This window comes from Pan troglodytes, chromosome 12 (assembly GCF_028858775.2).
Source record: "Pan troglodytes isolate AG18354 chromosome 12, NHGRI_mPanTro3-v2.0_pri, whole genome shotgun sequence".
In the NCBI taxonomy this organism is placed as follows: domain Eukaryota; kingdom Metazoa; phylum Chordata; class Mammalia; order Primates; family Hominidae; genus Pan; species Pan troglodytes.
Genome location: NC_072410.2, coordinates 74,869,748 through 74,895,380, shown reverse-complemented (window position 1 = coordinate 74,895,380; position 25,633 = coordinate 74,869,748). Strand labels below are relative to the sequence as shown.

The window sequence follows — 25,633 nt, the reverse complement described above, 5'->3', positions numbered from 1 at the left end:
GACGGAGAGGATGCGGGTCAGGCTAGGCTCTCAGCTCTGTAAACCGAAACCAGAAGGACAAATAAGCTTAGACAGATTATAGTGAGAGTGGGAAGCTGGTTCAGGAAGAGGAAGGTCTGCAAATTGTGGGTAGGATGAAAGGAGGAGGAGGGAGCATTGGAGAAGTTAAGCAGAGATCCAATCATGAACAGTCTGATGAGCTACAGAGACATTCGGACTTACTCCATGAATCATTTAAGCCTTAAAACATGTTGAGCGTATTTTTTTTTTTTTTTTTGAGACGGAATTTCACTCTTGTTGCCCAAGCTGGAGTGCAGTGGTGTGGTCTCAGCTCACTGCAACCTCCGCCTCCTGGGTTCCAGCGATTCTCCTGCCTCATCCTCCCAAGTAGCTGGTATTACAGGTGCCTGCCACCACGCCCAGCTAATTTTTGTATTTATAGTAGAGACGGGGTTTCACCATGTTGGTCAGGCCATTTGTGAACTCCTGACCTCAGGTGATCCACCCACCTCAGCCTCCCAAAGTGTTGGGATTACAGGCGTGAACCACCGCACCTGGCCGTGAGCCACCGTGTCTGAGCCACCGTGTCTGTCCGAGCATCTTTTAATGTTTGTCATTTAGATTTCTTCTTGTGCTGAAGTGTTTGTCTTTTGCTGTTTCTTTTTTTTTCCTAGTTCTTTGTCAGTTGTGTGTGATGTAAATGTCTTCTTTCACAATGAGTTCTTTCATTTAGTTTATGGCTTTGTTGTTGTTGTTGAATAATAGAGGTCTCACTTTGTTGCCCAGGCTGGTGTTGAACTCTTGCTCTCAAGTGATCCTCCCACTTCAGCCTCCCAACCTGTTGGGATTACAAGTGTGAGCCACCACACCCAGCCTTATGGCATCTTTCGATGAACAAATTATTGATTATAATGTGGAATTTGTCCTTTTATTTTCTCTGTGGTTAGTGTTTCTATAGGTTTTATTTAAGAAATCCACAGGGAGGCTGGGTGCAGTGGCTCATGCCTGTAAACCCAACACTTTGGGAGGCCAAGGCAGGCCAACATGGCTAGACCCTGTCTCTCCAAAAAATAAGAAAATTAGCCAGGCATGGTGGCGTGTGCCTGTAGTCCCAGCTTCTTGGGAGACTGAGATGGGAGGATCGCTTGAGTCCAGGAGGTTGAGGCTGCAGTAAGCCAAGAGATCATGCCATGCACTCCAGCCTGGGTGGCAGAGTCAGACCCTGTCTGCCAAAAAATAAAATAAAAGTTGGTGAAAATGTTGATTATATATTTCAGGAACAACTAGTAATTGACATCAAAATTATGGGCTAAAGAGAAAGCAAAAATAATGTGATTTTAAACCAGAATTCAAAAGATCTGTTTAGCGTATGTTTAGACAAAGCCATTACTTATTATATCAAAGTTTTAACATTTATTTTGTGAGCTGTCAGCTTTTCCTCTTAACATTTTTCCCCACTGTCTTAAAAAACCCCAAGAATACCGGACATTTAAGACTCACTTAAAGCTTTAAAAGCACTTGCAAAATCCTAAAATCATAATTTGAGGTGTTTTTGGAGGGCAGGAGCAATGGTGGCAGGCAGTGTTTTGCTTTGTTGCCCAGGCTGAAGTACAGTGGCAGATCTCGGTTCACTGCACCCTCGACCTATTCGGCTCAAGTGACCTCCCACCTCAGCTTTCTGAGTAGCTGGGACCCCAGGTTCACACCACCCCATGCCTGGCTAATTTTTAAATTTTTTTGTAGAAACAAGGTCTCACTGTGTAGCCCAGATGGTCTCGAATTCCTGGGCTCTCAAGAGATCCTCCCAAAGTGCTGGGATCATAGGTGTGAGCCACCACACCTGGCCTATTTTGGCATTCTTGAAAACTGCAGGATTACCACAGATAAAATTTTAAAATTACCTTTAAAGAATTCAAGTTTACACACAAAAAAAATTTGGTTTGTTACCACTGAGTGAAGAAAAATTTTGAGAAATGTTTAAAATTTTTAGTTTTGTTACACAATACATTTTACTACCTGTTTAAGTATCTTTTTTGGCTCAGAAACCAGTTTCCTGGGTCCAGGATGTTTAGTGGTACTCTTTTTCTTCAAGCTTTTTAGCATCGGAGGAACTGCATATTAGTAAAATTTTTAGTCTTAGCATTTTATAGCTTACTGCTATTTCTTTTCTTTTCTTTCTTTCTTTCTTTTTTTTTTTTTTTTTTTTTTTGAGATGGAGTCTCGCCCTGTCACCCAGGCTGGAGTGCAGTGGCACGATCTCGGCTTACTGCAACCTCTGCCTTCCGGGTTCAAATGATTCTCCTGCATCAGCCTCCCGAGTAGCTGGGATTACAGATGCCCGCCACCATGCCCAGCTAATTTTTATTTTTTTAGTAGAGATGGGGTTTCACCATGTTGGCCAGGCCAGTCTGGAACTCCTGACCTCGTGATCAACCCGCCTTGGCCTTTCAAAGTGCTGGGATTACAGGCGTGAGCCACCGTGCCCAGCCTTTTTCTTTTTCTTTTTTTCTTTTTTTTTTTTTTTTTGAGACAGTCTTGCTCTGTTACCCAGGCTGGAGTGTAGTGGCATGATCTGGGCTCACTGCAACCTCCACCTCCCGGGTTCAAGGGAGTCTCCTGCTTCAGCCTCCCGAGTAGCTGGGATTACAGGCGCCTGCCACCATGCCCAGCTAATTTTTGTATTTTTTTTAGTAGAGATGGGGTTTCGCCATGTTGGCCAGGCTGGTCTTGAACTCCTGACCTCAGGTGATCCGCCTGCCTCGTCCTCCCAAAATGCTGGGATTATAGGAGTGAGCCACTGCGCCCGGCCCAGCATACTGCTATTTCTTTCTTTCTTTCTTTTTTTTTTTTTTTTTTTTGTGAGACGGAGTCTGTCGTCCAGGCTGGAATGCAGTGACGTGTTCTTGGCTCACTGCAACCTCTGCTGCCCGGGTTCAAGTGATTCTCCTGCTTCAGGCTCCCAGGTAGCTGGGATTATAGGCCTCTGCCACTGCACCTGGCTAATTTTTGTATTTTTGTTAGAGACGGGGTTTCACCATCTTGGCCAGGCTGGTCTTGAACTCTTGACCTCGTGATCCACCTGCCTTGGCCTCCCAAAGTGCTGGGATTACAGACCTGAGCCACCGCACCCGGCCCATACTGCTATTTTTTAGCAGCAGAGAAATTATGTGTGAGATTCTGTAACTGTAATGGTATATAAAGGATAAAATGATGTTGAAAAACAAAATTTTTTGTTTAAATGCTTATGTTTCTAGTATTTTATTTCAAAAAGGAATTTATTTCAAAACTGATAATGGTTGGATCCAGCTTTTCACACAAACTTTTTTTTCCTAGTGAGGATGCACATTTATCCTGTAAACAAATTGAAGACATTATTTTTTTAATTGCTTGCTTAGAAATGAAATAATTCTTTTCTAATGATCTTTTAAAGCATGAGACCTCATACATCATTTAAAACAATTTATACTGTATTTTACACATGACAAAGTTCTAAGGTAACAGCCCTTTTCTAAGACTAAAGTCACAGTCCTCCCTTTGTATCTGAGGGGGATTGGTTGCAGGACCCCCCGTGAATACCCAAATCCTTGGATGTCCAAGTCCCTTATGAGATGTAGTATTTGCATATAACCCATACACATCTTCCCCTGTACTTTATCTCTAGATTACTTACAATACCTAATAGAATGTAAATGCTTTGAAATTAGTTGTTCAACTGTATTTTAAATTTTGTATTTTTTTTCCTTTTTTTTTGAGACACAGTCTTGCTCTGTTGCCCAGGCTGGAGTACAGTACAGTACAGTGATCACAGCTCACTGCACCTTTAACCTCCCAGGCTCAAGCTGTCCTGCCTCGGCCTCCCCAGGTGTTGGGATTACAGGCGTGAGCCGTCATACCTGGTCACTGTTTTTTTGTTGGTTTTAAATTTTTGATGTAAAATTTTTAATCTAGGTTGGTTGAATCTGGACTGGAACCCAAGGATATGTTTGTTGAGCATACTGTATTTACTTTGGAATAAAACTAGAATGCTTAACTTGTATGTTAAAAATACTTTATTTGGCCGGGCGCGGTGGCTCACGCCTGTAATCCCAGCACTTTGAGAGGCCAAGGTGGGCGAATCATTTGAGGTCAGGAGTTTGAGATGAGCCTGGCCAACATGGCAAAACCCTGACTCTACAAAAAAAAGGTAAAAATAAGCCAGGTGTGATGGCGTGTGCCTGTAGTCTTGGCTATTCAGGAGGCTGAGACACAAGAATCGCTTGAACCGGGGAGGCGGAGGTTACAGTGAGCCGAGATCGCGCTGCTGCACTCCAGCCTTGGTGACAGAGCAAGACTGTCTCACGCACACAAAAAAGAAGGCAAGGTGCGGTGGCTCACGCTGTAATCCCAGCACTTTGGGAGTCTGAGGCGGGTGGATCATTTGATGTCAGGAGTTCAAGACCAGCCTGGCCAACATGGTGAAACACCGCCTCTACTAAAAATACAAAAACTAGCCGGGAAGTAGTGACACACACCTGTAATCCCAGCTACTCAGGAGGCTGAGGCAGGAGAATCGCTTGAACCTGGGAGGCAGAGGTTGTGGTGAGCCAAGATCACTCCAGTGGTGATCCACTGCACTGAGTTGTGGTGAGCCACTGCACTCCAGTCTGGGTGACAGAGTGAGAACCTGTCCCCACCCCCACCCCCCCCAAAAAAGAAAACTTGATTACATATTATAGTTATCGGTATAAAACTTTTAAAATGAGGTCTTTTTTACACGTATCTTTCAGGTCTCAGTCAGAAACTTGAGTTACTTTTTTTTTTTGGAGACAGAGTCTTGCTCTGCCACCAAGGCTGGAGTGCAGTGGCCTGATCGTGGCTTGCTGCAGTCTCAACCCCCTCAGGCTAATCTTCCTGCTATAGCCTCCCTAGTGGTTGGGACTACAGGTGTGTGCCACCACACTTCGTCAGTTTTTTTGGATTTTTTTGTACAGTCAAGGTCTCACTATGTTGCCCAGGCTGGTCTCAAACTCATGGGCTCAAGTGATATTCCCTCCTTGGCCTCTAAAGTAGCTGGCACTACAGGGGTGTGTGCCACCATAAGCAGCTAATTTTTTTAAATTTTAAGTAGAGACCACGCCTTACTATATTGCTTAGTCTGGTCTTGAATTCCTGGTCTCAAGTGATCTCCCTCCTTGGCTTCCCAAATTGCTCACATTACATGTGTGAGCCACTGCGCCCGGCCTATACTTACATTTTTTGAAGAAAGGGATACTTTATATTTCATGATTGGGTCTAAATCATGTGGTTTCAACTGGCTAATTGTTATTCTAAAATGTCTAAAATGTTCTTTGTATGTGCCTCTTTTAATTTTGAAGTTACTCAGTGAAACCTTTAAGCAGGCCTAGGTATCTAATACTTAGGCAGGGATTATCAGCAGTTTGTGGCCTCCCCATCACTGATGGGCAGCTCTTCTGTATTCTGTTAGATTCCTCCCCCCTGCCCCTGAAAACTCACAGGGCTACATCTGTTTTTGTGAAGATTCAAAATCTGTTTTTGATTTTGTAGCAATTTATACTCCGGCACGTTAGGCCCTCAGTTGTTGACTTGAGTTTTTCCGTAGTTTGTAGGGGGAGGGTAATAGAGTATTAGGTAGCTTTTGGAATACATAGGAGTGTAACTGGAAAAAGATTCCAAGCAAGTCTAATGAATTAGATAATTTACCTAATTAGTAAATTATATAATCAGTATGCTTTATAATAATATTGTGAGTTAGATCCTGTTTCTGATATGTACATACCATATTGTATAGGTGCTACTAATTTGGAGAGCATATACAGTGAGTCCATGCCTTTTTCCTGCCATCAGCATTATACCAAAATTCTGCCATGGTTTTTAAACTTTGATTCTGAGAAAGTTTCTCACCCTAATAACATAACTATATTTGTGTTTGTCTTCATAGTTAAATATGCATTATGATATCAGCTTGCATACATTTTTTAAATGACTTGAATATCTGACTTTAAAAATTATTCTAGAATTTCTGTGCTTCAATATTAATGCCAGAAGACTTGGAATTGTTTATTTGTAGGTAACTGCCTTTAAGGAAACTTGACCAAATATTAACTAAGTTATGTATTTCCTTTTGGCAACAGTTGTGACTTCTCACCAGGAGATTTGGTTTGGGCCAAGATGGAGGGTTACCCCTGGTGGCCTTGTCTGGTTTACAACCACCCCTTTGATGGAACATTCATCCGCGAGAAAGGGAAATCAGTCCGTGTTCATGTACAGTTTTTTGATGACAGCCCAACAAGGGGCTGGGTTAGCAAAAGGCTTTTAAAGCCATATACAGGTAAGAGCCACTACTGCCATGTGTGTGTGTTTGTGTGTGTGTGAGAGAGAAACAGACAGGCAGGCAGACTTTTTTCTATATGATGAAATTAAGTGTATTTTACCGCAGTAAATTGCAAGGGGTGGCAGTTGTGAAAGCTTCTGGCATGGGAAAGGGATGTAACATGGTCTTTAGCTGGTTTGTTTTGTAGAATAGAATTTTTATTTCTGTCCTTTGAGTGACTTACAGCAATATTATACCCTTAATAAGGGTAAACTAAACTGTCTCCCCATCTTGAAGGGTCCAAGAGAAAGTTAATGTCATCAGGATACATAGCCTATAGATAGCGACGTTCTCTAGGGAAAGATGGAGATGCGCACTACCTGGCCTTCAAACTACTCACTAATGAACACATCTGAGTTGAATTTCACACCAAACTCCTGGAACCATAACTTTCTTTTCCCAGATCTAGTATTATTTATCACAGACATCAACAGCCCGGCATGTTTAGCCTCACTTGGGCTAGGTGCACCCCATCGTCTCTTGTACAAGTTCTCTTTCTTTCTTTCTTTTTTTTTTTTTTCTGGAGACAGAGTCTCACTCTGTTGCCTAGGCTGGAGTGCAGTGGCGCAATCTCGGCCCACTGCAACCTCTGTCTCCTGGGTTCAAGAGTTTCCTACCTCAGCCTCCCGAGTAGCTTGGGATTATAGGCACACGCCACGTTGCCTGGCTATATATATATATTTTTTTTTTTTTGAGACGGAGTTTTGCTCTTTTGGCCCAGGCTGGAGTGCAATGGCACAATCTCACCTCACTGCAACCGCCACCTCCCGGGTTCAGGTGATTCTCCTGCCTCAGCCTCTCAAGTAGCTGGGATTACAGGTGCACACCACCAAGCCCAGCTAATTTTTTATTTGTAGTAGAGATGGGGTTTCACCATGTTGGCCAAGCTGGTCTTGAACTCCTGACCTCCAGTAATCCACCCACCTCCCCCTACCAAAGTGCTGGGATTATAGGCGTGAGCCACTGTGCCCAGCCGCCCAGCTAATTTTTGTATTTTTAGTAGAGACGGGGTTTCACCACGTTGGCCAGGCTGGTGTCCAACTTCTGACCTCAGGTGATCCGCCCACTTCGGCCTCCCAAGAGTCTCCAGTCTAGTACGTTGTCGTACTCGGTGTTGTAAAATCCAAACAAGGGTCAGTTTCCCAGGTAACTGGGAAATTCCCAGAATCACACTCTTTCGTCATAGTGCTCATCCTACAAAAAAGGATTGGGGGCATTTTGTCTAAAATTAAATGTAAATGGTGATCTGACATACAGGTGGAAAGAGAATTGGGAAGTTTTGTTCTCTCTTCTACCAACTTGCCACATAATCTTGGCCAAGCAAAGTAACTTGTTTTTTCTTTTAATCTTTTTAAAAGAAATAGAGACACAGTTTTGCCATGTTGCCCAAGCTGGTGTCAAACTCCTGCCTGAGCTCAAGCAGTCTGCCCACTTCGGCCTCCCAAAGTGCTGAGACTACAGGCATGAGCCACCATGCCCCTGGGCTCAGCCAACTTTTTCGTTTTGTTTTCAGGAGATGGGGGGTCTCACTCTGTCACCCAGCCTGGAGTATAGTGTTGGGATCATAGCTTACTGGAGCCTTGAACTACTGGGCTCAAGTGATTCCCCCCTGCTTTAGCCTCCTCAGTAACCAGGACTAGAGGTGTCTGCCACCACACCTGGCTAATTTTTATATAGTTTTTTTTTTTTTTTTTTTTAAAGAGATGACGGTCTTGCTATGTTGCCCCCAGGGTGGTCTTGAATTCTTGGCCTCCAGTGATCCTTCTGCATCAGGCTCCCAAGTAGTTGGGTGATCTGGCTAAAGTAACTTATTTTCTGATACTGTTTACTTATATTTAAAATGAATCTCATTGGGGTTGCACTGGGGCCGGGCATGGTGGCTCACACCTGTAATCCCAGCACTTTGGAAGGCCAAGGCAGGTGGATCACCTGAGGTCAGGAGTTCGAGACTAGCCTGGCAAACATGGTGAAACCCCGTCTCTACCAAAAATACAAAAATTAGCTGGGCGTGGTGGCACGTGCCTGTAATCCCAGCTACTTGGGAGGCTGAGGCAAGAGAATCGCTTGAACCTAGGAGGCGGAGGTTGCAGTGAGTCAAGATCATGCCACTGCACTCCAACCTGGGCGACAGAGCGAGACTGTCTCAAAAAAAAAAAAAAAAAAAAAAAAGGCTGGGCACGGTGGCTCGCGCCTGTAATCCCAACACTTTGGGAGGCCCTGGCGGGTGGATCACGAGGTCAGGCGTTCGAGACCAGCCTGACCAAGATGGTGAAACACTGTCTCTACTAAAAATACAAAAATAAGCTGAAATCCCAGCTACTCGTGAAGCTGAGGCAGAGAATTGCTTAAACCTGGTAGGCGGAGGTTGCAGTGAGCCGAGATCGTGCCACTGCACTCCAGCCTGGGGAACGGAGTGAGGCTTCATCTCAAAAATAAATAAATAAATAACTAAAATAATAAATAAAGTAAAATGATCTCTCATTGAACCAGATGATATATGAAGTGTCTTTTAGGACCAATTTCGAGATTTAAAAAATTTGGCAGAATTACTTTTTTTTTGCAGCAGAGTCCAGCTTTATCACCCAGGCTGGAGTGGAATGGCACAATCTCAGCTCACTGCAACCTCTGCCTCCTGGGTTCAAGCGATTCTCCTGCTTCTGCCTCCCAAGTAGCTGTGATTATAGGCGCCCACCACCAGGCCCAGCTAATTTTTGTATTTTTTAGTAGAGTTGAGGTTTCACCACGTTGTCCAGGCTGGTCTCGAACTCCTGACCTTAAGTGATCGTCCACCTTGGCCTCCCAAAGTGCTGGGATTAGGTGTGAGCCACTGGGCTGGCCCAGAATGACTTTTAAAAAGAGATCAGTAAGGCCAGGCGTGGTGGCTCACGCCTGTAATCCCAGCACTTTGGGAGACTGAGGTAGGCGGATCACCTGAGGTCAGGAGTTGGAGACAAGCCTGGCCAACATGGTGAAACCCTGTCTCTACTAAAAATACAAAAATTAGCCAGGCATGGTGACACATGCCTGTAATCTCAGCTACTCAGGAGGCTGAGGCAGAATTGCTTGAACCCGCGAGTCAGTTTCTTTTTTCTTTTTTTGAGATGGAGACCCACTTTGTCACCCAGGCTGGAGTGCAATGGTGCAGTCTTGGCTCACTGCAGTCTTTGTCTCCGGAGTTCAAGTGATCCTCCTGCCTCAGTCTCCTTAGTAGCTGAGACTACAGGTGTGCACCACCACACCTGGCTAATTTTTGTATTTTTAGGAGAGATGGATGTCACCATGTTGGCCAGGCTGATCTTTAAACTCCTGACCTGAAGTGATCCACCCGCCTTGGCCTCCCAAAATGCTGGGATTACAGGTGTGAGCCACCACGCCCAGCCCTAAAGTTGTATTTTGATGGAACGAACTGTTTTGAGAAATAAATTTTAACGCGTTGAGTCTGAACTGGGCTGCCCTTTCAAAATGTGAAGGCCCCTTAAAGTAGCACATTGGTTGGTTGTTATTTTATTTATTTAGATATATCTGATCTAGTTGTCTTTGGGACAAACTCATATTTAATATCATAGCTGCATGTAACTGACAGTGTAGTCTTTGTCTTCCTGAAGTGTTTGTTTGTTTGTTTTTTGAGATGGAGTCTTGCTCTGTCGCCCAGGCTGAAGTGCAGTGGTGCGATCTTGGCTCACTGCAACCTCTGCCTCCCGGGTTCAAGTGATTCTCCTTCCTCAGCCTCCCGAGTAGCTAGGACTACAGGCATGTGCCACCACACCCAGCTAATTTTTGTATTTTTAGTAGAGATGGGGTTTCACCATATTGGTCAGGTTGGTCTTGAACTCCTGACCTCGTGATCTGCCTGCCTCTGCCTCCCAGAGTGCTGGGATTACAGGTGCGAGCCATTGTGCCCAGCTAGTAAGTTTTTAAGAAAGATTCTCAAACCTCTTTTAAATCTTCTGCCTCACTTGAAGAGGTATGCCCTACCTGTTTAGGGCTGTAGACCCAGGTCATTAGAAGACAGACTAAGTAGTCCTGGGTGAACCCATAGGGCACCTTCAAGGAGGTAAAATTGGTGATTTTAGTTTCACCGGTAGTTTTTCCCTGAATATTTATTCCTTTTGTGCTTTATTGATCTATCTAGATCAATAAAAAGTAATGGGGCATAACAAATTATACTTGTCATTCTTGTTCATTAGGGCAAATGTTGTAGGTTGAGTCAAGTGTCCAGCCAACAAGTTATTTTATATGTGTGTGTGTGTGTGTGTGCATACATATATACATTTTTTTTTTTTTTTTTTTCCCATCGAGACAGGGTCTTGCACTGTCGCCCAGGCTGGAGTGAAGTGGTGCAATCTCGGCTCACTGCAACCTCTGCCTCCCAGGTTTAAGTGATCTTCCCACCTCAGCCTCCCAAGTAGCTGGGACTACAGGCGCACACCACCACCCTTGGCTAATTTTTGTATTTTTTTTTTTTTTTTTTTGAGACGGAGTCTCGCTCTGTCGCCCAGGCTGGAGTGCAGTGGCGCGATCTCGGCTCACTGCAAGCTCCGCCTCCCGGGTTCACGCCATTCTCCTGCCTCAGCCTCCCGAGTAGCTGGGACTACAGGCGCCCGCTACCACGCCCGGCTAATTTTTCGTATTTTTAGTAGAGACGGGGTTTCACCGTGTTAGCCAGGATGGTCTCGATCTCCTGACCTCGTGATCCGCCCGCCTCGGCCTCCCAAAGTGCTGGGATTACAGGCGTGAGCCACTGCGCCCGGCCTAATTTTTGTATTTTTTTTTGGTAGAGATGGGGTTTCACCACATTGCCCAGGCTGGTCTTGAATTCCTGACCTCAAGTAGTCCGCCCACCTAAGCCTCCCAAAATGCTGGGATTACAGGCGTGAGCCACCGCACCTGGCATATATATATTTTAAGATAGAGATGGGGTTTGCTATGTTGCCCAGGCTGGTCTTGAACTGCTGGGATTACAGGCGTGAGCCTCTGCACCCGGCCCTTATTGTTTATAAATACATTTCTTTCTAGGTTCAAAATCAAAGGAAGCCCAGAAGGGAGGTCATTTTTACAGTGCAAAGCCTGAAATACTGAGAGCAATGCAACGTGCAGACGAAGCCTTAAATAAAGACAAGATTAAGAGGCTTGAATTGGCAGTTTGTGATGAGCCCTCAGAGCCAGAAGAGGAAGAAGAGATGGAGGTGGGACACTGCAAGCATTCAGTTGTTATTTATGTTAGGGTGATGGGGGAAGAAAGGGGGAGGGTGTATTAACAAGATACCTTGTTTTATATATGTGTGTGTATATGTATTATTTTATTATACATACATGCATACTTCTGTAGTTCCCTGGACTGTAGGATAAGTTAGGTTACTTAGAATCTCAACAGCTAGCATCGTTTTTACTTAGGTTTTCAAGCCTACTGGCAGGGTAAGCAAGAGGTAGTACCATTTTGGTAAGAAGTAGAGAGCTAGGGACAGTAAAGATGGAATAATATATATATGAGGGTATAGTCGGGCCCTAGAAATTAATTATCCAGTTTTATGCTTTTTATAAAAAAACTGAGATGGGGTCTTGCTATGTTGCCCAGGCTGGTCTCAAACTCCTGAGTTCAAGGGATCTGCCCACCTGGGACTCCCAAAGTGTTGGGATTACAGGCGTGAGCCACAGCGCCCAGCCCCAGCTTTATAAAGCTTTTAATTCTAAAACTTTTTTTGTTGTATTTTGCATTGATAAGAATAGATGTTAAATAAACCTTGAAATACAACCTTGGCTCAAACGTTAATGGTCATGGATAAAGTGAATTAAAACTTGTTAGGGGCCAGGTGTGGTGGTTAATGCCTATAATCCCAGCACTTTAGGAAGCGGAGGCAGGTGCATGTCTTGAGGACAGGAGTTCAAGACCAGCCTGGCCAACACAGTGAAACCCTGTTTCTATAAAAAATACAAAAATTAGCTGGGCGTGGTGGCACACACCTGTAGTCCCAACCACTCAGGTGGCTGAGGCATGAGAATTGCTTGAACTTGGGAGGCAGAGGGACTTGGGAGGCAGAGGGTGTAGTGAGCCAAGATCGCACCACTGCATTCCAGCCAGGGTGACAGAGCAAGAAGACTGTCAACAACAACAAAAAATGTTATGGAAGTGAAAAAAATTGATTAATTTAGAACAAGCTTGTCCAGTCTGTGGCCCAGGATGGCGTTTAAATCAGCCCAACACAAATTTGTAAACTTTCTTAAAACATTTTGTGATTTTTTGTTGTTGTTGTTGTTGTTTAGCTCATCAGCTATCATTAGCATTAGTGTATTTTATGTGTGGCCTAAGACAATTCTTCCAGTGTGGCCCAGGGAAGCTGAAAGATCATTATCCTCTGATCTATCAAATTAATGAGCTGCATCCTAAAAGACATTCATCTATCACTAAGCTCAGTTTCATGTTTTGTTCCTTTTTCAATAGATGAGATAGGGAATGAGCAAGTTAATAAAGTGGGTATTTTAATTTTTAAGGTTGAAACTAAGGATCATAACGTTATCAGAGGTCTAGAACTGGATGGCAGCTACAGAGATCATTTAGCCTAATACTGGTTTAACAAATAATCCGGGAGATCCGTGATACGTGAATGTGCTAGGCCTGAGATGAGACAGCCAATTGTGGAAGAGCAAACACTAGAACCAGTATAAGTTGCTTACTGCTTTCTTATGCTATTAATGAGCACATCGCCTCCTGATATTTATGATATATGGTCATGCCAGCAGCTTTGTCATAAATAGAACTCCCATGGCAGCAATCACTTAATCTTGTAGTTAGAGATGGGGTCTCACCATGTTGCCAAGCTGGCCTTGAACTTCTGGGCTCAGCGATTCTCTCCACAGGCACCTGCTACTGTGCCCGGTGCAGCACTTTGTGTTTTTGAACATAACCTCAAGATGTTATTGTCTTCATAGTAAAACAAAAGATGAGGCTTAGAACTGGATCACTTTGCCTGTCTCTTCTTACCTCCTCCCAGTTCAAAATGCTTGCATCTCTTAATAGCATTCCTTTGGATTTTGCACATGAGCTCAAACTCAAGCCTCAGCGCAATCTTTTTTATAGTTTTAGTCTTTTAGCCAGAGTCCACTTACCCCCCATACCCCTTCTGCTTCCTTCATAATGCTGCTTTCCCTGGGCAGAGAATCCTTGCCCTTCTTGTATTATGTCACTTTGTGGGGTTGGTGTCTGCTACACTTACAGCAAGTCCAGAGATTTTTTTTTTCCACCACATTTGCAGGAGAACTATTGGCATGGCAAATGACAATTGTTTTAATGTGAAGTGAAACTGAAGTTGATGTTCATTGAGAGGTTTCTAATTTCTAGAGGTGGGTTCTTTTTTTGGCATATGAAGTTGCAGCATATTAAGAGAATTTACAGTAGTACAGATGGGGTTATCCCATCCACAACTTATGATGGGGTTACATAAACTAAAAACGTGTTTAATACACCTACCCCACCGAATATTGTAGCTTGGGCGTAGCCTAACCTATCTCAGACATGCTCAGAACACTTAAATGTTAGCCTAAAGTTGGGCAAGATCATCTAACACAAAGCCTATTTTATAATAAGGAATTGCCTATCTCATGTAATTCATCGAATACTGTACTAAAAATGAAAAACAGTGGCTGCACGGGTACCATTATAAAGTCAAAAAATCATAAGTCGAACTGTCTATATTATGGTTTTCCAAATTTTGATTTGTTTTTAAATACTCTTTCCTTGCCTGGCAGGTAGGCACAACTTACGTAACAGATAAGAGTGAAGAAGATAATGAAATTGAGAGTGAAGAGGAAGTACAGCCTAAGACACAAGGATCTAGGCGAAGTAGCCGCCAAATAAAAAAACGAAGGGTCATATCAGATTCTGAGAGTGACATTGGTGGCTCTGATGTGGAATTTAAGCCAGACACTAAGGAGGAAGGAAGCAGTGATGAAATAAGCAGTGGAGTGGGGGATAGTGAGAGTGAAGGCCCGAACAGCCCTGTCAAAGTTGCTCGAAAGCGGAAGAGAATGGTGACTGGAAATGGCTCTCTTAAAAGGAAAAGCTCTAGGAAGGAAACGTCCTCAGCCACCAAACAAGCAACTAGCATTTCATCAGAAACCAAGAATACTTTGAGAGCTTTCTCTGCCCCTCAAAATTCTGAATCCCAATCCCACGTTAGTGGAGGTGGTGATGACAGTAGTCGCCCTACTGTTTGGTATCATGAAACTTTAGAATGGCTTAAGGAGGAAAAGAGAAGAGATGAGCACAGGAGGAGGCCTGATCACCCCGATTTTGATGCATCTACACTCTATGTGCCTGAGGATTTCCTCAATTCTTGTACTCCTGGGATGAGGAAGTGGTGGCAGATTAAGTCTCAGAACTTTGATCTTGTCATCTGTTACAAGGTGGGGAAATTTTATGAGCTGTACCACATGGATGCTCTTATTGGAGTCAGTGAACTGGGGCTGGTATTCATGAAAGGCAACTGGGCCCATTCTGGCTTTCCTGAAATTGCATTTGGCCGTTATTCAGATTCCCTGGTGCAGAAGGGCTATAAAGTAGCACGAGTGGAACAGACTGAGACTCCAGAAATGATGGAGGCACGATGTAGAAAGATGGCACATATATCCAAGTATGATAGAGTGGTGAGGAGGGAGATCTGTAGGATCATTACCAAGGGTACACAGACTTACAGTGTGCTGGAAGGTGATCCCTCTGAGAACTACAGTAAGTATCTTCTTAGCCTCAAAGAAAAAGAGGAAGATTCTTCTGGCCATACTCGTGCATATGGTGTGTGCTTTGTTGATACTTCGCTGGGAAAGTTTTTCATAGGTCAGTTTTCAGATGATCGCCATTGTTCGAGATTTAGGACTCTAGTGGCACACTATCCCCCAGTACAAGTCTTATTTGAAAAAGGAAATCTCTCAAAGGAAACTAAAACAATTCTAAAGAGTTCATTGTCCTCTTCTCTTCAGGAAGGTCTGATACCCGGCTCCCAGTTTTGGGATGCATCCAAAACTTTGAGAACTCTCCTTGAGGAAGAATATTTTAGGGAAAAGCTAAGTGATGGCATTGGGGTGATGTTACCCCAGGTGCTTAAAGGTATGACTTCAGAGTCTGATTCCATTGGGTTGACACCAGGAGAGAAAAGTGAATTGGCCCTCTCTGCTCTAGGTGGTTGTGTCTTCTACCTCAAAAAATGCCTTATTGATCAGGAGCTTTTATCAATGGCTAATTTTGAAGAATATATTCCCTTGGATTCTGACACAGTCAGCACTACAAGATCTGGTGCTATCTTCACCAAAGCCTATCAACGAATGGTGCTAGATGCAGTGACATTAAACAACTTGGAGATTTTTCTGAATGGAACAAATGGTTCTACTGAAGGAACCTTACTAGAGAGGGTTGATACTTGCCATACTCCTTTTGGTAAGCGGCTCCTAAAGCAATGGCTTTGTGCCCCACTCTGTAACCCTTATGCTATTAATGATCGTCTAGATGCCATAGAAGACCTCATGGTTGTGCCTGACAAAATCTCCGAAGTTGTAGAGCTTCTAAAGAAGCTTCCAGATCTTGAGAGACTACTCAGTAAAATTCATAATGTTGGGTCTCCCCTGAAGAGTCAGAACCACCCAGACAGCAGGGCTATAATGTATGAAGAAACTACATACAGCAAAAAGAAGATTATTGATTTTCTTTCTGCTCTGGAAGGATTCAAAGTAATGTGTAAAATTATAGGGATCATGGAAGAAGTTGCTGATGGTTTTAAGTCTAAAGTCCTTAAGCAGGTCATCTCTCTGCAGACAAAAAATCCTGAAGGTCGTTTTCCTGATTTGACTGTAGAATTGAACCGATGGGATACAGCCTTTGACCATGAAAAGGCTCGAAAGACTGGACTTATTACTCCCAAAGCAGGCTTTGACTCTGATTATGACCAAGCTCTTGCTGACATAAGAGAAAATGAACAGAGCCTCCTGGAATACCTAGAGAAACAGCGCAACAGAATTGGCTGTAGGACCATAGTCTATTGGGGGATTGGTAGGAACCGTTACCAGCTGGAAATTCCTGAGAATTTCACCACTCGCAATTTGCCAGAAGAATACGAGTTGAAATCTACCAAGAAGGGCTGTAAACGATACTGGACCAAAACTATTGAAAAGAAGTTGGCTAATCTCATAAATGCTGAAGAACGGAGAGATGTATCATTGAAGGACTGCATGCGGCGACTGTTCTATAACTTTGATAAAAATTACAAGGACTGGCAGTCTGCTGTAGAGTGTATCGCAGTGTTGGGTAAGACTTTGAACAAGCTTGTTCTCAGGCTTTGATAAGTAGTGCTGTGTGCCAGCTGTATATTATCCCTAAAAATAAGTAATAAGGTATATATGGTACATATTTTGACATGCATATACATATTTGCATCCTGACTAGGCTGCCCACAGCAGTTTAAGTTACTTGAAACTCGCTTTTATCTTAGTAGCCCTTTGGCCTTTCTTCAGTTTTTTTTTTTTTTGAGACATGGTCTTGCTCTGTTGCCCAGGCTAGAATATGGTGACACAACCATGGCTACTGCAGCCTCGACCTCCCAGGCTTAAGTGATCTTTCCACCTCAGCCTCCCAAGTAGCTGAGATTACAGATATGCACCACCATGCATGGCTAATATTTAAATGTTTGTAGAGAGATGGGGTCTCACTGTGTTGCCGGGACTGGTCTTGAACTCCTGGGCTCAAGTGATCCTCCTGCCTCGGCTTCCCAAAGTGCTGAGGTTACAGGCATGACCCATTGCGCCTGGCCCTTTCTTCAGTCTTTAATAATCGAACAAAAGGTTTTTGTTTTTAGACAGTGTCTTGCTCTGTTACCCAGGACAGACCTCTTGTGTCAGCCTCTTAGGTAGCTAGGATTTACAGGTAAGCACCGGCGTGCCCTGCTTTATTTTTTTGGTGGGGGAAGGGGGAAGGGAGTTGAAGCTTCCCTATGTTGCCCAGGCTGGTCTTGAACTCCTGGCCTCAAGTGATCCTCCAGTCTCCCAAAAGTGCTGGGATTACAGGCATGAGCCACCGCTCCCGGCCCAAAAGATTTTTAAATGTGTTATACTTAATGAGACAGGCTTTATTTTAGATCGAATTTTATTTGTCAATAAAAAGTTGAGCTTTTTATTATTTGGTGAATACTGTTTCAAGGTGCTTTGTTACACTATCTGTTGATCCAACATTTTAAAATTTTGTTTTATTACAACCTTTGCATTTCAGTGAATCCATCTGCATACAATTTTAAAAGAATCATTCCTTTTTTCTGTAGCCAAATTGTCAAAGATTCTTTCCTACAATTGATTTTTCAAAGCCCTGAGTTAGGAATTTACAATTTGGCAACCATCTCAACTTCATAAACAATTTTGTTCTTTAAATGTCACGGCCAACATTACCTGGAACCATTGCTGTTTTATAGTTTAGGTTTATGTTGTATATGTTTTTTTAATTTTTTAGAGATGGGGTCTTGCTGTTTTCAGACTGGAGTACAATGGGATGACTAGCTCACTGCAGCCTCAAACTGCTGGGTTCAAGCGATTCTCTTTCCTCAGCCTCCTGAGTAGCTGGGACTACAGGTGGTCACCATCACACCTGGCTAATTTTTGTATTTTTGGTAGAGACAGGGTTTTTCCCGTGTTGGCCAGGCTGTTCTTGAATTCCTGACCTCAAAGCGATCTGCCCGCCTTGAGCTCCGAAAGAGCTGGGATTACACGCATGAGCCACTGTGCCCAGCCGTTTTTTTTTTTTTTTTTTTTTAAATAATGGTAGTTTACTTGAATTTGTAACACAGTAACACAAAACTATTTTGATCTGAACGCAAGTATCTAATGGAACAAAATAATATACTTCCTTTTAGTGTGTTGCATTTGGTTACTGGGTAATTTAAAATCCTCAGCACAGGTGTTCAAAAACCAGTCTTCAGACATTGTTTTCATATCAATGTGCCAACTTTGGCACATTCTGCTAAGTAAGAGGCTTAAGTGTAGCATGTTTCTGCTGTTTTGTTTTTTTTTTTGAGACAGAGTCTCTCTGTTGCCCAGGCTGGAGTGCATTGGTGCGATCTTGGCTCACTGCAACCTCTGCCTCCCAGGTTCAGGTGATTCTCCTGCCTCAGCCTCCTGCGTAGCTGGGATTACAGGCATATGCCACGTGTATTAGGCACTGCTAATTTCTGTATTTTTAGTAGAGATGAGGTTTCACCATGTTGGTCAGGCTGGTCTTGAACTGCTGACCTCGTGAACTCTGCCCGCCTAGGCCTCCTGAAGTGCTGGGATTACAGGCGTGAGCCACCGTGCCTGACCTCTGCTCTATCTTTTAGCTTTCCCTTGGCACTTCTATGGTCCAGATGTTAGAGGATAAGTATTTTGATGGGGGAGATCTTTGGACTGTAATTGAAAGTTATCTCTTATAATGAAATGTGTTATAATGAAGACCTATAAAACACTTAGGCTGATAAAACCCCCAAACGATGAAGCCTCACTTTTACCCTCTCTTTTAACAGATGTTTTACTGTGCCTGGCTAACTATAGTCGAGGGGGTGATGGTCCTATGTGTCGCCCAGTAATTCTGTTGCCAGAAGATACCCCCCCCTTCTTAGAGCTTAAAGGATCACGCCATCCTTGCATTACGAAGACTTTTTTTGGAGATGATTTTATTCCTAATGACATTCTAATAGGCTGTGAGGAAGAGGAGCAGGAAAATGGCAAAGCCTATTGTGTGCTTGTTACTGGACCAAATATGGGGGGCAAGTCTACGCTTATGAGACAGGTAACTGATTCTTAAAGTTTTGTTATCAGAAAGTCATTTGTGACATTAGGAATAACATACTTAGGTGATCATTTTCCAAACACAGTTACATAAAAGTCAGCCAGTGACTTAATAGGAAGCAAAGGGAAATTACTCCCTGTGTTACAAAATTGAGAATTATATTTACCTGAAACATCGATGCTTAATGTTAAGGGGAATATATGTTAAAAAGGGGAAGGAGGTCAGTCATTCAGGTCATGAGGCTCTTTGACTTGAATTCATTTCCTCAGAAGGTAGGTATATTCATAGTGAACAAAAATACAAAGGCTGTATGAAAAGATGAAAATGTTACAGGTTTATCCTTAAATTAGACTCATTTGCAGAAACGCAAATGAGGTAAGAAAGCAAATATAGTTCATGACCTCTAGCAACTGTTGAAAACTGCTCTTTAGGGATGACATGCTGGTCCTTTTTTTTTTGTTGCCAAGGCTGAAGTGCAGTGGCACCATCACAGCTCACTGCAGCCTCGAACTCCCAGGTTTAACCCTTCCTCCTGCCTCAGCCTCCCAAGTAGCTGGGACTACAGATGTACACCATCATGCCTAGCTCATTTTTAAAAAAAATTTTATGGCATTGTATTTATCTTCTCTTTATAACCAGGGGTTGACCAGCCACAGAACTTGTAAAGTTTTTTATAGTTTTAAAAGGTTGTAAGAAATAGTAGTAGTTGGCTGGTCCCCGCTGCTCTCCTGCATTATAGTATACTTCTGTTCACCTAGTTTGCTAGAGAGACGCAGTATAGTGTGTATAGTGATTTCCAAACTTTTTCTTTAAATCAGAATCACCTGAAAGAATGTGACAACATGTAAAAAAAAAAAAAAAAGGGCAGCGATTCCATCCTGAAATGGATTCACTTGATTGGAATTGATTCTAAGCATCTCAGTAGTTTTAAAGAGCTCCTAGGTGATTCTATTCTGGCCAGCGTTGAGAATCACTAGGGTAGTGGGTTGGTAAGCAGGCTCTGATGTTTTAAAGGCCAGTTGAGGCCCTATGCCTGTTGTCTCTCTTAGCCTCAACTTTCTCCATGTTAGCAAATGGATTTGAGAACAGAACCAACCTACATGGGATTGTGAAAGTTGTTTTAGAGTGCCTAGCTCTTACATAAGGGTTCATAAGAAAGACAAAAGTTTATGAAACTGTTACTACCAGTCATAAAAGACCTTTTCCTCCCTCATTCACAGGCTGGCTTATTAGCTGTAATGGCCCAGATGGGTTGTTACGTCCCTGCTGAAGTGTGCAGGCTCACACCAATTGATAGAGTGTTTACTAGACTTGGCGCCTCAGACAGAATAATGTCAGGTGAGTTTTTTGTTTCCCACTTAAGTTCTCATTCAGTCATTTAGATGTGATAAAAGATATTTGCTTCTTGTATATGAGCCTTTTAAATCTAATATTTGATTTTTCTGGTGTTACTTTAAAAACATCACTTTTTAAGAACTGCATAGTCTCTTTTTTTTTTTTTTTGAGATGGAGTTTCCCTCTTGTTGCCCAAGCTGGAGTGCAATGGCACGATCTTGGCTCACTGCAACCTCTGCTTCCAGGTTCAAGTGATTCTCCTGCCTCAGCCTCTCGAGTAGCTGGGATTACAGGTGCATGCCATCACGCCCAGCTAATTTTTTGTATTTTTAGTAGAAGCGGGGTTTCACCATGTTAGGCTGGTCTCTAACTCCTGACCTCAGGTGATCTGCTTGCTTCGGCCTCCCAAAGTGCTGGGATTACAGGCGTGAGCCACCGTGCCCGGCCAATAATTGCATAGTCTCTTAATGAGATTTAATCTTTTATACCAATATGTGTAGCTCATGATAGCTATATAACCTAGAAGATGAATTTATGTAATATGATTTGCAAAATGAGTATTCATTTGTGATTTTTTTTTTTAAGGTGAAAGTACATTTTTTGTTGAATTAAGTGAAACTGCCAGCATACTCATGCATGCAACAGCACATTCTCTGGTGCTTGTGGATGAATTAGGTAAGACATTAAACTTCTCATTTGAAGACTATCTTAAAAACATTTGTACAAATAACTATTTTTCTAGAAGATTATCTGAAGTACATCTAAACAATATGAATGTTTTTAGAGCACGCACTCACCATTGTGGCACAGACCAATAGTTGGAGATAAAAGGTGATATTGTGAAAGGTTTTTGATTACCCATTAATTATTAGGCCTTACACTGTTTAGTTGTAATAAAACATTTGTTATACTACGGGGATGAGAACACTAATAGGAGGACTCAGGAAGTTTATGACCTTGAGCGATACTGTATTTTCTTTAAAAGAAACCTCACTCCCCATGGGCTGCTAAGCAGACTCGTTTAGCTAAACAAGGCCTATTTATAGAATGCTTTTAGACGTGCATGTACTAACCGATGTTGTTTTTCTGTCCTAGCATTTTTGTTTTAATTCCTTTGAGTTACTTCCTTATGCATATTTTACTTTAACAGGAAGAGGTACTGCAACATTTGATGGGACAGCAATAGCAAATGCAGTTGTTAAAGAACTTGCTGAGACTATAAAATGTCGTACATTATTTTCAACTCACTACCATTCATTAGTAGAAGATTATTCTCAAAATGTTGCTGTGCGCCTAGGACATATGGTATGTGCAAATTGTTTTTTTCCACAAATTCGGTTTTTTGAGAGGGCACTTCTGTTGCTAGCACATGTATCGCTAATATTTTTCTTTCTTAAGGCATGCATGGTAGAAAATGAATGTGAAGACCCCAGCCAGGAGACTATTACCTTCCTCTATAAATTCATTAAGGGAGCTTGTCCTAAAAGCTATGGCTTTAATGCAGCAAGGCTTGCTAATCTCCCAGAGGAAGTTATTCAAAAGGGACATAGAAAAGCAAGAGAATTTGAGAAGATGAATCAGTCACTACGATTATTTCGGTAACTAACTAACTATAATGGAATTATAACTGACTTTAAGTTTCAAAGAAACAGTAAAAGGGGAAGGGATGATGCACTATGAAAAAACAAAAAAAAATTTTTTTTTTTTTTTTTTAATTTTAAGGGAAGTTTGCCTGGCTAGTGAAAGGTCAACTGTAGATGCTGAAGCTGTCCATAAATTGCTGACTTTGATTAAGGAATTATAGACTACATTGGAAGCTTTGAGTTGACTTCTGACAAAGGTGGTAAATTCAGACAACATTATGATCTAATAAACTTTATTTTTTAAAAATGACCATTTTTCCATTTTCTTTCTAGGAAATTAAACCCTTTTAATTCTTATCTACCTTCTACATAATGGTTATTGAATACTCCACAATATATTAAGTCTAGATGTTATGGTACATGCATACACTTTCAGGCTGTTTTATACCCACTGTCACCAATACACATAAATGGGGGAGGAAAAGCTATGAAACTGTATAGGGCTGTATATATACTTGTCTCAGCTTAATGCAGGAAATTGTTTTAATTTCCAGCAGTTTTGTCTAACCTGTTCAAAAAAAAACTATGAACAGAGTTCAAATACAGGACTGTTTTGAAGAGACTTTCTAAAGTGTACTTAAAACATAGTAGTTTTTTACCTTTCACAAAACTGAGTTACAAGAATACTTTTGTTTTACAGTGCATCCCTTCCTAGGAAGTCTCATTAAAACACTCACTTTTTCTAGGGGTGGTTTTGAATGCTGCACAGGGAAGGGAAGGAAATAATAGTCTTAACTTTTCTTAAAGGATACCAGAAACATTGCTGGATATAATTTAAGATTAGTGTTTTCTCTTTCATAGAAAGAACGTACATACTGGGACATGAGTACAGTTACAGCAAGTCTAGGTGTGCTAACAAAACAGGGCACATTCAAGTACAATAAGATTTTGCTTGAAATTAAAAACAAACTACATGAGATTAAAGCATTAAAATCATATTTCTCAATCTGAATACATGTTAAAAAAAAAAAATCAAAAGGAACGCAGAAGTGCTAGCTCACATTTTTACCATATTACAAAAGCAATTGGTACCCATGTCCATAAAGGCAGCAACAAAGCTGCTTGTCTATTGAAGATTACTACTGCAAATTGGACTGCATTCAATGCTAGTTGTAAAAACACCAGCTTTTCAGAAGTTGGTATCTGTACAAAATTGCAGCTTATTTTCTTCACTTCTGTCCCTTCAAGTCTTTACACAGTAATGCTAAAACACCCAGCTTTGAGATCCTGAGTCAATATATTGCCACTTTCTTTTTGGTAGCTTGAGCTTCATAGTGTCAACTGACCTTGTGTATCCATTTTTAATACAGTCTCTTCCTGTAGCATGGGCAAATATTTTAAATCTTCTTCCAAAAAAATGTTTTAAGTTATGATGTTACAATGGCAGGACTTTTTCTTTAGGGAAGGAATTCAGTTGTGCTGCAATGTATTAGATTCTATAGGTGGAGCAGAGTCATATAGTGTATCTGTATCATGTGTAGGCTCACCAGCTAATGTACAAGGATTAGACAGTGTTCCAGCACCACAGTCACAGAAAAACCTAAAGCAAAATGAAACCCAAATATTAGAAAAGTGAGGGGGAAAGTAATTGGGTAATATATCAAGCAAGTGTGCTACATACCTATCATGTCTAATAAACTCTACATCATGTCCCTGATGGCACTTCTTAATGCAGTTCACACATATGGCATTTCGATCTGTGGTGTTACAAGTATGACATCTAAAAAGCAAAAGCTTAAATTACTTTTCTCAAACATGTCATTAATGCAAAACATTCCATTCTGTTTATATATTACTATGACCTTTGGCTTTAAGAGGACCAAAACAAAATTCTTTGTGGCTCCAGCCCAGATTAATTCTGAAAAGGAACTTTAATGGAGTAAGTGATTTTCCTGTCATCTGTGTCTTCTGAGGGAAGAGAAATGATTTGTAAATTGTATAAAGGCAGTTCTTTCCACTTTAAAAGCCTCTCAAATCTTTCTGGGCTGAAACAATTTTTGGAGGAGTGAAGAGTCAAAACTGTCACAGTGACTGGGATATATCAAACACTTAACCCTGACATCTTTACCTTGAAATTTCTAGGAAAACATTACACAACATGAGTTACATGAATGACATCAGTTACTGTAGCATTAGGTTTTTCCATAGTTACGGTCTTTGTTTTGTTTTGTAGAGACAGGGTCTCCCTATGTTGCCCAGGCTGGTTTAGAACTGGGCTCAAGTGATCCTCCCACTTCAGCCTCCCAAAGTGCTAGGATTACAGGCATAAGCCACCACGCCTACCCACAGTTACAGTCTTAAACACGATCTTCAAGTAGATTGATGATAAGATTTTCAGTTAGTTATAGTCTCAACACCGGCAAGTAGCCAAAAATGCTAGGCATTGCTAATTTAAAAAGGAAATCAGTCTTCTTCTTTTCAGGACTCAAATATATTTCTAAGTTACCTGTAGAAATCATGCATGGGATAGCTGGTATAACTTGATATTTTATATAAACATTGGCCTCTACTAACAGCCTTTTCTATGGCATCTTGATTGTTCATTATTTTGTTATCTGTAATAAAAGAATAAGTAAAAATTCACAGGAATGTTAATATTTTAAAAACCAAAGATTATAGGATTATTCTAACAGAAGAGCCACTATTTTTAAGAGCTTTAAATGAAGCTAGCCAATGAAGTAATTGTAAGAAATCAGCTTAGAATAGAATTTTCCTTGTATAAGATACTCCAACCATTTAGAACCAAAGCTCTGTTTCTTTCAAAATCTGTCTTAAACTGTTGCTAACTTGGAGAGTGACATAAGGAATCAAGTTATAAAACGGCTTCTGATTATCTTTCATGGCATATTGCATATATTTATAGGTATAACAGACTCCAACATACCTTTCATTGTCACATTAACACCAGATGCTAAAAATAAGCCTCCAAACCGGTTGTTAAAAATCTGATTGCCTTCTAGTGTTGCAGTTGCGTGATTTGTAATTTCAATACCTGAAGTAAAATTTACAAACAAGTAGATACATCACTTTATATTGCTTCTTAAAAACCTGAAATTAGCAAGCAAATGTAAACTGCTTCTTTTATAGAAGTACATTAACCCTCTTAATGTCTACTGAATAAAATGTAGATACTTATTTCAACCACCAACAGTAACATTCACTTATCAATGACTATGGTCAAAACTGCAATTAACTTTCGCACCAACCTAACTGTCTTAAAGTTTAAATACATGATACTTGGATTTCATTTGCATTCATTTTAACATCTCTTTTTCTGTTGCAGATTTAAATTGGTAAATTCATCTGAGGAATTGAATCTATCTGTATTCCTAGTGGTAATACAAGCCTGCATTTATTCTATCCCAATAAATGTTTCATAATCACGACTAAGCAATAAGAGCAATATTTCTTAGGAGTCTGGCTTAGAGTAGAAGAATCCAGAACTTGATTAGGTGCTCTTGTAAGTGAATGAACAGGCATTCAGCCACTTCAGCA

The 25,633-nt window shown here is 41.6% G+C and overlaps 2 protein-coding genes across 13 annotated transcripts in view; one reads left to right on the top strand and one right to left on the bottom strand.

The window, feature by feature from the left end:
- MSH6 (mutS homolog 6) overlaps positions 1 to 25,528 on the top strand; it is a 28,533-nt gene extending 3,005 nt beyond the window's left edge. For 2 of the 4 annotated variants that reach the window (XM_016948498.4, XM_063789874.1), the window contains exons 2-11: positions 6,132 to 6,328; positions 11,387 to 11,556; positions 14,114 to 16,658; positions 18,895 to 19,160; positions 20,381 to 20,498; positions 21,081 to 21,170; positions 21,646 to 21,800; positions 21,894 to 22,093; positions 22,218 to 22,335; positions 25,422 to 25,528. In XM_016948498.4, the coding sequence (XP_016803987.2) occupies positions 6,132 to 6,328; positions 11,387 to 11,556; positions 14,114 to 16,658; positions 18,895 to 19,160; positions 20,381 to 20,498; positions 21,081 to 21,170; positions 21,646 to 21,800; positions 21,894 to 22,093; positions 22,218 to 22,299 (3,823 nt within the window). In that variant the 3' untranslated portion in view covers positions 22,300 to 22,335; positions 25,422 to 25,528. Of the gene's footprint in view, positions 1 to 6,131; positions 6,329 to 11,386; positions 11,557 to 14,113; positions 16,659 to 18,894; positions 19,161 to 20,380; positions 20,499 to 21,080; positions 21,171 to 21,645; positions 21,801 to 21,893; positions 22,094 to 22,217; positions 22,389 to 25,421 lie in introns of those variants that run through there. The other 2 variants (XM_063789875.1, XM_016948499.4) reach the window with 1 other exon arrangement.
- Positions 22,355 to 25,633, bottom strand: part of FBXO11 (F-box protein 11) — a 98,486-nt gene continuing 95,207 nt past the window's right edge. For 5 of the 9 annotated variants that reach the window (XM_003309002.7, XM_054677837.2, XM_054677838.2 and 2 more), the window contains exons 20-23: positions 25,023 to 25,130; positions 24,585 to 24,693; positions 23,760 to 23,858; positions 22,355 to 23,678 (exon numbers count right to left, since the gene is read on the bottom strand). In XM_003309002.7, coding sequence (XP_003309050.4) covers positions 23,549 to 23,678; positions 23,760 to 23,858; positions 24,585 to 24,693; positions 25,023 to 25,130 — 446 coding nt within the window. In that variant the 3' untranslated portion in view covers positions 22,355 to 23,548. Of the gene's footprint in view, positions 23,859 to 24,584; positions 24,694 to 25,022; positions 25,131 to 25,633 lie in introns of all 9 variants that reach the window. The other 4 variants (XM_009442431.5, XM_009442432.5, XM_016948502.4 and 1 more) reach the window with 2 other exon arrangements.